General features: G+C 53.4%; 1 protein-coding gene across 2 annotated transcripts; it reads right to left on the reverse strand.

Annotated features, from left to right (window-relative positions):
* Positions 1-756: 756 nt before the first annotated feature.
* Positions 757-11,947, reverse strand: LOC142416616 (NACHT, LRR and PYD domains-containing protein 1b allele 2-like). Of its 2 annotated transcripts, XR_012777766.1 has the most exons (10): positions 11,559-11,947; positions 11,095-11,160; positions 10,167-10,228; positions 9,848-10,083; positions 8,248-8,507; positions 7,510-7,635; positions 5,290-5,434; positions 4,037-4,078; positions 1,768-2,379; positions 757-1,584 (listed from the first exon to the last, which is right to left on the reverse strand). XR_012777766.1 is itself a non-coding variant. In XM_075516374.1 (9 exons), exons 2-9 carry the CDS (start codon positions 11,101-11,103, stop codon positions 2,117-2,119), a joined length of 1,143 nt encoding a protein of 380 aa, XP_075372489.1. In that variant the 5' UTR covers positions 11,104-11,160; positions 11,559-11,947; the 3' UTR covers positions 757-2,116. The 2 variants fall into 2 exon arrangements, 1 of the variants encoding a protein (XP_075372489.1); XM_075516374.1 differs by having other exon boundaries at positions 757-2,379.
* Positions 11,948-12,411: the final 464 nt, after the last annotated feature.

Here is a 12,411-nt window from a genome sequence, read left to right on the forward strand (position 1 = left end):
CGGGCACTTCCTCTCCCCTCTGGCTCGACCCGAGGTTTCCTGAAGCAGAGGTTTCCAGAATACGACGTACGCCAGATGAATTTATTGATTGGTACAACGGTGAAAACAGCTCGAGCTGGGTGCCTCCGGAGAGGGACCCAGAACAAAGAAATCCCTGGGTAATTACACCCTTACAGTTTACATTCCCCTCCCCTCAGGAGGCAGTTTGGCCCAATAGTAGTATCAGGGTCTGGGGTCTTCCCGTTCTTCATTGGGTCTCTTTGTTGTCTCTAGGTGGGCCGATTCTTCTCTTATCTCTAAGGTTGCAGCTTCTGCTAAGGTGGAAGCCTCCTTATCTTTCTGCTTTGCACCGGTTTCGGAGCCTTCCTTCATGTAGCCAAGTAAAAGTTCAGTGCACTGTCAGTGGGTCCAGGCAGAAGTCCACAGCTTGCGGCCTAAGGCTTCAGCAAGCCTTGAGACTGACGCTGGAGTGACTACTGCAACAAGGTGACACCAAATCCCTGACGCACCCACAGGTCTCGCCAGTAGCTGGCACTTGGTCCTTGCAGCACGCACTCACACAGGATAGAGAGTGAGATGACGCAGAGAAATAGCTAAGAAAACATTTAATAAGAAAACATAAAAAGATAGGACAGACTGTGGTAACCAGGGACACGGCTCAGCCAAACTGGCCCTGGTTTATACCTGAGTGGCCCCTTTTATACCCCTTTCTGCCTCCCCCAGCTTTGTTCCTCCTGGTACCCCTTCCCATCCCCATGGGTCCATTCCCGCACACCTCCCAGCCCGTGTCCGGGGTCCCCCTGGTTCACACGCTCAGCAGTTGCAAAGCGCAGGCTGATCCTCCTGGAAGGGCCAGCCCCAGTGTGCTTTCTGGATAGCCCATCAATTAGTGTGAGCGGTGATGTCTGGTCCCCTTCACTGCCTCCCTTGTCATCTGGTGGTCAGGTCTGTGTCCCTGCAGGGTCTTGTTCCCAGCACCCTTCCTTTTCGTATTATCCCTGGTTGCACTGAAGGTCCTCAACCCTTAACAGAGCAGGGACACACTCCTATAGCATGTTTCAGCAGCGATGTGCTGTCCTGGTGTTCAGGAGAAGAAATAAATATAAAGCAGCAGTCTCATTTCCACCCCACAAAGCCACGGAGTGCATGGTGGTGACCATTTCACTCAACACTCCCTGGAAGCTCCTTTGAGCTTCCAGAAGTTGCTGTCTCCACTTAGGCAAGTCTGAATTTCACCTGAGCTTGACCCAAAAAATCCCTTCTTAGATACTGGACACCAGAGCAGACTGCTCCTGCCCTGACTGGCGTGTTCAATAGCAGGAGGATGCCATCAGCGAAGGCATCCACATGATCCAGAAAGGAACTGATTTTGTGGATGCGAAGAATGTGATTTAAAAATAATCTGCTGTCTTTCTTTGGAACATAAAGCAGCTGCTATTGAGTCAGACTTTCCCTGAAGATGCATGAACCTGTATCTCTTATCCTTGCTATTTTTCATGGCTTCTTTGGGAGGGGCTCCTTCACCCCCGGTCAGGATGCTTGTTTGGTCCTTCAGTGAATTTTTGGTCATTTGGGTAAACTAGGCTGGAGGGAAACGAGGGGAAGGTTTGATGTTGATATGGGTTCACATCAACGTCTATGGCTTGCTGTGGCTTGTGCGTGAGAACAAGCCTTTGCAGACAGCTCTGCGTGGTAAAGCAGCTTCCCTCTTCCAGACATGAGAGGTGCCCATGGACACTGAGGACGGGGAGGCTGAGCTGGAGGTACCTATTGTGATGGGAGCTCCTCTGCTAGCAGCTGCCTGGAGCTTCTGCAGAGGCAGAGGCCCTGTCTCAGGGAGGCAGAGAGGTCCAAGGTATTGGCACTGGATTGGGAACCAAGGTCTCTTGTTCCAGCAGCTTCTCACCAGTGGTCGGTGTGACACTGGTTGTCCACTGCTGGCAACCGAGTCAGCCAAGCAAGGCAGGCCTGAGACCGGGCAGTTCAGGTGGCTTATTGCTGCTTTGCACCGTGGGTTTTGCACCGAAAGGTCAGGATTCAGGTGCTGGTAAACCTGACTGTCCTGTTGTTCCCTTAAGATGGGCAATGTGAGCAAAAGCAGTCTGCTTTCCCAGGCCTAGCTGGACTCTTCCAGGTCTGCGATGAGGTACGGGTCTTTCATCCGGAGGATCTTGTAGAGTTGCTCCTGGGCCTCCAGCCCTTTCTTCTCAGCTAGCTCCAGCAAAACTTGGTTCCTCCTTTGACTTGTATCTTTACCTCGCACCTCCTCTTCTTCATCGCTGTTGATGACGTTTGCCTCCCGTAAGTGTAGCAGAATGGTGGAGAGCTGTCTCATCCTGGAGCAAAGCTCGGTCTTGTGCTTCTTCATGAAGGCTGCGCCTAGCAGACACCAAGCCCATGTTACTGTGCTGCACACAGCCAGGCAGCCGCAGGTGAGTGCCATGCTGCTGTACGTGGCATCCTAAACCAGTGGACACCATGACTGTGCACCCTGTCCCGTAGCCACATGCACCCTCCATCCCTCCACCAAAAAGGATGGGCACCTGCTGCACCAGGGGTGGGAGCACTGGAGGCAGGGCAAGGACGGGGGCGGGAATGGGAAGTCAGAGCTGGGGGAGGTGAGGTCGGTGGCAGCCCCCATCAGCTGCCAGCAACTGTCCCCTCTGGGATTCCTACAGTGTCTGGGCGTGGAGTTACCGTCCTGCCCCCACCCTGCAAGGTGAGGAGCTCCTAACTCAGAGCACAGGTTGCTCAAAGCTCTGAAATCTCTCAGGATTACAAGCAGTTTGTAAAGAAACAGAGCCTGGAAAGGCAGCCGATGCCAGCAGGGTGCTGAGCAAGCCGCGGGTCAGTGCAGTGGGCAGCGCTGCCCGGCTTCTCCTCCCAAGCCTCCACCCAGTCCTCCTATGCGAGGTTGAAGTGGGCACCCAGACAGGCATGTCCTTGTAGAATCACAGGATGGTTTGGGTTGGAAGGGACCTTTAAAGATCACCTAGTCCAACCCCCCTGCCGTGGGCAGGGTCATCTTTCACCAGATCAGGTTGCTCAAAGCCCGGTCCAACCTGGCCTTAAACACTTCCAATGATGGGGCATCCACAGTTTCTCTGGGCAACCTGTTCCAGTGCCTCACCACCCTCAGCATAAAAAATTTCTTCCTTATGTCCAATCTAAACCTGCTCTCTTTCAGTTTAAAACCATTGCCCCTTGTCCTGTCCTTGCTCTTGTCTGCCACCCTACTCTCCTGGTGCTTTCGGGCAGGTTGTAGGCCAGTGTGGTGACTCCACGTGCATGGCAAGGAAAAAGAATAACACTGCAATGTCCAAATTTATGTCTGTCTGAGCCAGGCCTATCTGCCTCAACCTGTGGTTTAGCTGCCTGGATGTCCTCTTGGATGTGGCCTTTCATTAGTAAGACAAGATGCAAGGGGTAATAATGAAGTGTTGTGGCCCTGGAGAAATTAGGCTGGGATAATATCTGCAAAACTGCTGGGCAGCATGTTGTTACTGTAGTTGAAGCAAGTCGAAAGCAAAGCTTTCTTGGTCAGAAACGCCTGGAGCTGCTGTAAAGGTGGCCCTGCTGTCCCCTCTGCCAACGCCTGGTTGCAGGCTCCTTCCCAGGGGCGTCACGCCCGTGGAGAAGGCTCCTGTTTGGCACAGGGGCTGTCAGCCCCCAAGCTGGCTGTATGGGATGCAGCAGCTGTACCACTTACTAGAACTCCAATGAAATATTATTTATGGACCGTGCACTGTACTAGCTACAGCTCATTGTCTGTAACAACAGCATGTCTGTCCCCAAAGAAGGCAAACCAGTTTGGAGGGTCACCTGCACTATGCCACTTTACCCACCGGCATGGCACAGAGCATGCTGCCAGCAGTGTGGGAATAAAAGTTTGAGGTTGCAGCTTTCAAGGCTTTTTGTCTAGAAACTATCATAAGGATGGGAAAAGAGGCTGATATCTGCTTTAAACCAGAGGATGGTGAGCTCCAAAGAAGTAGATTCAGACTCTAGAAATGCAGCTCTGAAACACTGTACTGACCTGACAAGGTCTTGGAGACACAGGCAGGAGGGTTAATATCACCTGAAAGAGAGAGGAGAGAGATCACTGAATATGCCATCACTGAAATGATGGTGCCTAATCTCCCACAACATCTTCCTGAGGTGCCTAATCCTCCACGAAGCCATTAGCCATTCCTCCTACTGTTCCTGCCCATCTATGGAGAACTCAATAAAAGGTCCTGGGCTCTGCACAGTTGTAGGTGTTACTTTTAGGAGGTGCTGGATTAGACTAACAGAGAAGGGGTCTCAAGGCACGCTGAGCAGTACCATACCCTGCACCTGTGAGATGCTGCTGCCCGCCGCTCCTCTGCCAAGCTTTCCCACAGGGGACCCCACGAGTGGGTGTTGCTACGTGAAGTTAATGGCACGTGTGGTGGCTGCTGAGCTGAGCCGGCAGCAGATGGGCAGAGAGGTGTGGAGGTTAGGAACCTGCCGCTCTGGAGCTGGGTGTGCCTCTGTCCTCCCAGGGGACACACGAGCATGAGTCTTGGCATCTGCCATTGCTAACCCTGCTCCTTCTGCCTCCATCATCTGCTGTTCTGACTGAAGTTCTGCACGGGACCTAAGTCCGTACAGTCAGCCCTAAAGCAGGATAGTTGTAAGCAATGGTCTCCTGATGCCACAAGAGAGCAATGCCCACACCATCAGCAGGCTTGCTACGTGCCACGTTCATGATGCCACTGTGAGCAGAGACGCGTGGTGAAGGCAGGCTCTGGTCCATCTGGCCTTGCCCCGATCCTGTGTGCTCTGGGTGTTGTTTCACACACTGGTGTCGCACCCAGCAAATCTGGAAAAGTAGTGCTGGCTGAAACACGTAGTTTTTATGTTGTTGATTTTCACTAAAATTTTGGTATTCTCCTTACCTCCTCTGCATTGCACAGTGGTTGCACTAGCATGTCCATGTTCGTTACATTAATGGACTTTTAAAAATAAGGCAGATTTCTATGCAAACAGTAGCCAAGAGAACAGAGAGACACCAATAGTGCTGTCATGCTCTCTTAAACCCCAGCATCTGAAACTCCACATTAAATCTGAAGCTCTGGTCTACTGACATTGGGGTGTCCTTTCAGGTCCCTATTCTTCAGTGGCCAATTGCTGCATACGTGGCGTTTGCTTTCCCTGCAGGACGCGTGGACCACGACTGTGACCACAAAGTGCGTGAGGTCTGCTTGGGTGGTGCACCTCTGCTTTTGCTAAGGTGAATGAGCCCCTAGATGGACCTGCTGTTCCCACCTGATCTCAGTGATGCCCTCCAGATCACAGCGTCATTGCGTGTGTCTGTCATAAAGAGCCCAATTTCCTCTGCCATGTTCCTGATGTAGATCTCGACAAAGAGCTGCTGTTCCTTCGGACTCTTGTAGCAAAATGGCAAGTGTGCCTGTAAAGGTAAGAAGCAAGTTGAGTCTTTCTTACCATGGGGAGCTGCAGTGAATTTGCATACATCATCCTGTGTTTCCTGGCCATAACAGCAAGAGGAAAGACAAGGGAAGATTCACATGTCAGGGCTCTGCTATGCTGCCAGTATCACAAATTTTGGTTGGAAGGGACCTCTGGAGTGTCTTATCTCATCTACCTCTCTAAGACGGACCAATGTCAAGTCTAGATCTGCTCAGCCGGGGCTTTGTTTAGCTGAGTAATGAAAACCTCAAAGAGCAGAGATTCACCACCTTCTAACCTTCTCTGATGGCTGCATCTCCACTGAGTGATAAAATTTTTCCTAACGTTCAGCCTGAACTTCCCAGGTTGCAACTTATGGCTTTTACCGCTTTTACCTGACACTGCCGAGAGCTTGGCTCCATCATCTTTACAACTGCTCTTCAAGGCAGAGTGCCCAGTTACTACCTGGTCATTCCAGGAAGTGGGAAAACCAAACCCTACCTCATGATTCATGGGTTTAAGACTGTCTCTCAATTAAGCTGAAGGCCCTGGCTGTTTGGGGCTGTGCTCAGCTCAGTAGCAGGGTTGTAGCTGCAAGGGGGGCATGATGAATAAGCTGGAGGGATGGGATGCCATTCAGAGGAACCTGGAAAGGCTGGAGAACTTATCTAGCAGGAAGATCATGCCATTTGGCAAAGGCAAATGTAGAGTCTTGCATCTGGGATGGAATAGTCCCACACCAGACAAGAGCCTGGGCACTGGGTGGACACAGAAAGCAGCTTCGCAGGGAAGGACTTGGGGAGTCCTGGTGGGCATGCAAGTTGAACAGGAGTCAGCAGTCTGCCCTGGCAGCAAAGGCTGGCCGCATCCCGGGCTGTATTAGCAAGACCACAGCTAGCAGAGCGAGGTCAGGGATTCCTTCCCTCTGTTCAGCACTTGTGAGACCACATTTGGGCACTGGGTCCAGTTTGGGGCTTCCCAGTACAAGAAAGACATGGACATCCTGGACCAAGGCCAGCTCCAGGATGGAGCGCACAACATACAAGCAGAGGCAGAGGGAACTGGGTTTGTTCGACACGGAGAAGTCACAGGGAGAACTAGTCACTGTCTTTAACCATGTGAAGGGGGACTAAACAAAAGACAGAGCCAGCCTCCTGGAGGTGCACAGCGATGAGACAAGAGGCAACAGGCACAGGCTGCAGCAAAGGAAACTCCGATTAGATAATAGGGAAAAAAAAAATCACAATGAGGGTGTTACAACACTGGACTAGAGACCTAGAGAGGCTGTGGTATCTCCATTCTTGGAGATATTCAGCCTTGACCGGACATGGCCTTGAGCACCTTGATCTAACTGTAAAACTCGCATGCTTTGAGCAACAGGTTGGGCCAGAGACCTCCTGAGGTCCCATCCAACCTAAGTTTCTCTGATTCCCTTTTCATGATTATGGTGCAGTACAGACCTACGAAAGGAGATTTTCATAACCAGCCATGAAGGTGCCACTGGACTGTCATCAACTGCTCTCAGGATGTCACAAACTCCTCCGTAAAACAAGTAACCACAAGGACTAAATGGCCAAACCTTCCCAGATTTTCCCAGCCATTTCAATCTGATTGCCACAGGGCACGGTGCTCAAAATCAGAAATCCTCAAATGGAGTTTCAACAGAGAAAGAAGTCATATCACATCATGGCATAGAGAGAAAGTCTCTCTCCAGTCCTGCTCCTAAGCTAAGGAAACTCATTGCAGAGGAGATGAAGATGAAGGACTTGGGACCACACCTGAGTCAACACCTCTGAAATTCCTTCTTGATATGCAGCTATGGTAAGTCTAACAAGTCCCACATGATTATTTCTGCCATAAGGAAAACCACCCCCTTCGGGGCTTTGGGGTGCGCTCCGTGCTCTTTCTGGGGATGTGTATCATGAAATACCTTTGCCACCTGCAACCAGTACAGCTCCCTGCACCTCTGGCTCTGAGACCTAGTAAGACAGATTCTGGTAGCAGAATATGGCTGAAGACAGAGATTTCTTGTATTTTCTATTTCACTGCAGAAAAAAAGGGAACAATCCTACTTACTTCAGGTGTTATCACCACGGAATTTGTACTGGCCACCTGGTAAATGCAGCCGAAGAACAGAGGGTTGAATGGAGGAGGCTTGGGAATAAGCTTTGCATTCCAATTCGTTTCTTGTTTTTCAATGGCCTGTAAACATGAAGTATCGCTTTTGAGAGAGGAAAAAAGAAGAGCTGTGAACTGGAGGTAGCCCTCAGAAAGTCAAGAAGAGAAGAGATCAACGCAGTCAGAACAGACCGCTGAGTGTGTATTACAGGCAGTGCTGAGCTTCAGGGGCCAGGCAGCTCCCACTCGCTGCAGGCAGGAACCTACCGTGTGCAGGCAGGAACACGGGCAGGGTAATGCACTGTCACTCTGTGAAAGAGGGTAAGGGCTTGCACACAACAGGATAACAGCTGGTACGCAGCCACCTATTGCTGTGCCTGGCAGCGGCCAGCAAGTCCTACATCTGCTCCGTGTTGCAGAGCATCCTGTGCCACGGCTTCACTCACGCTAGGATATGCTGTCCCAGCCAAAACCATGGAAAGCGATTCCTGGAGGCATCTGTGAGAGAGGAGAGTGGGGGAGGCAGGAGCAAGGATGCTGTCCTGCAGTGGGAGATGGGGCACAGGACCGTGTGTGAATCAGAGGCTGGTGGCAGAAAAACTGGGAGGCATCTCTGCTTATCAAATCCAGTCCCTGCTACCGCAGCCACCCCAGGTGTCATCCTTTTTTAACCCAGTCAAGCTGCCTCCATCTTACCTGCTTCACAGAGTTGTCATCTGGGATCAGGTAGAGGTGAAGAGTTGTATTTGCAGCACTGAGCTGCTGGAAGATCAGCACCAAGGAGTGCATAGGGAGTGAATTTAAGGTTGAACGTAACCTCCTCCAAAGCACCCCAAGCAGTGAGAAGCTGGGATTCACCAGGATAGCAGAGGAAGTGGTCAGTCTGGTCGGTACCTTCAGGAACATCTTCCCAGATATAAAATGGGCAATGGATGCTAACAGGGTGCTACGTGGTTCTGCAAGAGACAGCAAAGGCAACAAGGTTCTGTTTAGTCGTCCTGGCACCCTCTCAGGCTGCCTCCTTCTCTTTAAGTCTTTAGCAGCAGAAAGGAGACGCGCCCACACACGATGACATGCTCTGCTTTACGTCCCATGTGTGCCCTGGGCTTTTGGGGTTTGGCAGGGAGTTGCAGGCCTTTGGCAGTCTTCCTGCGGGCTCAAAAAACTGGAAATCTGAAGGTGGCAGCTTGGGACCATAAAAATTGTCAGGCTGCACTCGTGCAGCATCCTGCGTGCAAGCGCCACACCACCACGTCCCGGGGAGGCAGACGGTCACTGCGTGACGAGTCACTCTAGTTTTTGATCACCAGAGCAGCCTGAACATCCCGAGGTGACATCCCTAGGGATGACTGGGTCAGAAAGCTCTGCTGATGCCCAGTCACCCGGATTATCTCTGGAGCACACTTTGCTGCTAACCTGACAGATAAATATAATTCCAGCATTTTGCTTAGCACAGCTGTGTCAGTGAAGAGCCACTTGTTGGCTGACACGGCTGTGCTTGCCAGGCCCTGGGTGAGAGATGGAGCCAGGCAACAAGAAAGTCCTTTCGCAGCATGCTCTGTTTCGGAAGACAACACAGACTTGTCAGGAAGAGTCCCTCGGCCAGCATACCCAGTGCCTGTGTCAGGGCCCCCCAGCATGGGGAACTGGGACTCCTCTGCTCGCTCTGCAGCCCAGCTGCAGGTGCGACGCTCCTTCTCCGCTCGTTAACAGCAGCTCGTTAAGAGCACTGCAGGACAGAGGACCCAGATCCAAGCCTTGCGGCTCCCCATGTTGCCTGGGTGAAAATGGACAATTTCATTCCACTTAATCTTCTGCCTGGGCCAGCTCTGACCTGTTGCATCCCACCCCAGGGTGGTCCAGCCTGTGGGTAGGCGCAGCTGGCCAGCTCCTGTCCCAGTGGAGCAGAGCAGGGCCGGCCGTTGCCATCCACAGCTGCCATAGATGTGCAAAGATGTGCAAAGAGCTGAGAAACTCTCTGGGGGAGCCTGGGGGCTGATCTGCAGCTGGGCTGGAGTAGTGCCCCGGGGGACATCACATCAGCTGGGAGGGGAGGGTGGGCAAGGAGGGGCTGGTGGTGTGGAGCAGGAGCTGGCAAAGGCACCACTGCAAAGGCTTGATAGAAAGTAGGAGAAGGACAAAGGATGCCAAAGCAAAGCAGAGGAATACAATGGAGTACAGGGGACCTCGGAGGGAAGGGAGAATTTGGCCCTGTCTGGAGAAAGGTCTCCAAGGAGCTGGAGATGCCCCCCCAGGGGGACAGGCTGAGGGATGGTGGCTTAGGAGACCCACGTACCTGCGGCTGCTGCACCTCTCAGGCAGATGAAGTGGGGGAGATGCACCGCCTGCACAACCCCGGCCTGCACCTCGATGTGGAAGAGGGGTCCAGCGGGCATCCACATTTCCTGGTCAGCCTTGCTCAGGTGCCTGGTCCAGGTGGCGTATCTGTAGGTGATGGTCACTGCCGACTTCACCTCGAAGCTGAGGCCTGTGATGGAGCACTGGAAGACGCCTGCACCAGGGAGGTGAGCTCTGCAGGTGGGAGGGACAACAGGCTCATGCCACCTGGGATGGGGCTTTTGGAAGGTGCTCCGGCTTTGCCTAACAGCTCTTACCGGTACACGGTGCGGTACTTCAAAAAGTCTTGGGTTATCTCTGGCATCACTTTTGGAAGATCCTGCAACACAAGCGTGGCCCGTTTGGGACTGAATGGGGTGTTGCGCACTGGGATGCAGCTTGGCGTGGGAGCTCGGAGCCTCGCAAGCAGCAACAGGGGATCAGCAGCTGCTGCCTGGTGCCCAGAAAGGGATCACTCGCATCATTGAAGAGGCCAGAAAAATCATTGACTGGCAACTCCTCTGCCCTGGGATCCAAAACAAGCACTGGCCATGTCTGAGGCTCATGACCCCTTTAATGCGGATCCCTGTAGGAGTGCCCAAGAGAAATCCTATGCGCAGGCACAGCAAGGAGGACTGAACACTTAGCCCCACTTGGGTAGATGCCACTGGGGTAGTGAAGGCATCGGTTAGTCCATGCATCCTCCATGCATCAGTAGGAAACATAATGGGTGGACACGCAGAGCAGCTCTCAGAGCTCCAAACCACGTGTTTCACCCACTGATTTTTAGGATGTATTTTGCAAAGGGGAATTCCAGATAGGAAAGTTTCTGCTTCCTGAGAGACAAAATATTGTTGGTGGCTGACTTTCTTGTGAGTAAAGCCTGGGCTGTTCCCTCTCTGCCATGGTGTATGAGCAGAGAGGACAGTGGCCACGGGCAGACGAAATGTTTAGCAGCGAGAATAAATTTGGGATGCGAGCAAATGGAATTTGTCTTCCCACAAACTTGAAAACTGGGGCAGCGTGTCCTGAGTTAGTGTACCAAAGGGGACCAGGCTCTTCCGGAGGATGAAGAATTGCTGCAAATAACGGGTTTTGAAGGCACACACAACCTCCCAGGTGACAGCCAGGGTCAGTCCCAGGCTCCCTGCTGTGCCATTTCCTTTGGGTGCGACAGTGCCCTGCCAGGACCAGCAAAGCCCTTACCTCCTTCATGCAGCAGTAGTGCTTTTCCCCCAGTGCTGAGGCCAGCTTCAGCCGGTGATAGGTTGCCTGCAGAGGGGAATGCAAGGGAAAGCGCTCGCAAGCTGTTAGTCTCCCCTCCAGCCATGCTTGCCTGCTGGAGGCAGCAGGAGAGGTCTTCTGAGAGCATGAGCAACATTCCCAGCGTGAGGTGTAGTGCTGGCCCTGCTCCCCGCTCCTGCGGGACGGAAACAGGCTGGCGCGGGAGCTGTGCCCGCCTGGCCTGCCGGCAGGGTGAGGCCCCTCTCCTGGGACCGAGGGCAGCTGCCACCCGGCGCAGCGCTGCGGTGGCGATGGGCGATGCCGGACCCCCCATCCGCAGGGCCGGCTGTGAGCCTGGGCGATGCAGCCATGCCTTCCTCCCCAGCCCCGTGGTGCTCCTCATTCAGGCACCCCAGCCTCAGGCATCATGTCCTGAGAGACCTCACCTCTGCTCTCCTCAAGGCCTTGTCTGTCAGAGATTTGCGAAGGCCTGCCCTCTGCTTCCTTAGGGCTAAGTCTGTGACTGGAACAACAGGAAGACATTGTCATTTTTGCCTCGTGTTTGGGAGAAGAAGCCATCCTCAAGCAGCCTTCACCCAACCTTCCCGATCCCGTTAGCTGCACTGGTCCCCTCGTGTACCACCGCATGCTCCCACACCTGCTGCAACTTCCACATCCTCCTCCATGAACCGCGGCAGGGACATGCTCACCACCATGCAGTGAGCTGAGGTCCTACACTCCTCACCGTGCAGCTCCACCAGCACCGCTGCACCAAGTTGTCAGTGAGGACCAGGGCATGATCTTACCTAAAAATTCAGGTTCGACAGCTTCACCATCACGTCCCACTGCAACAGCAACACAAAGCAGAGGAGAGCTCAGGAGCCACGTCATGTCCAGAGGAGCATCCCTTCCTCTGCCTGTCCTCTCCCTCTTCTTCACGCCTTTGCTATGAAACCTCTTCCTGCCAGTTCGTGCCCACTCGCACCAAGCTGCTGGGCACCAGGAATCCCTCCCAGCTGCCTGTCGCAGGGGCAGCGCACTGCGGGGCTGAGAACACGCTCCCAGCCTCCACTTCTCCATCCCTCCCTGCCGCCATGCAGAGAGCAGATTTCTTGCTCAGCTTCCAGGAGTAGAGTCCTTCCTCTCCTTCCTGCCTTCCTCCTGCATAGGTGCATGCCTGGGTCCTCGCCTTCCTCCCACCTTCCAGTGCAAGCGTGCTCTGGCAGCTCCCTGGTGCGCACGCAGCCACAGCCACCTTGCCCCTTCCCTCCTGCCTGCGGTCCTGGCCAGGGTCCCTCC

This window comes from Mycteria americana, chromosome 13 (assembly GCF_035582795.1).
Source record: "Mycteria americana isolate JAX WOST 10 ecotype Jacksonville Zoo and Gardens chromosome 13, USCA_MyAme_1.0, whole genome shotgun sequence".
Taxonomy (NCBI): Eukaryota; Metazoa; Chordata; class Aves; order Ciconiiformes; family Ciconiidae; genus Mycteria; species Mycteria americana.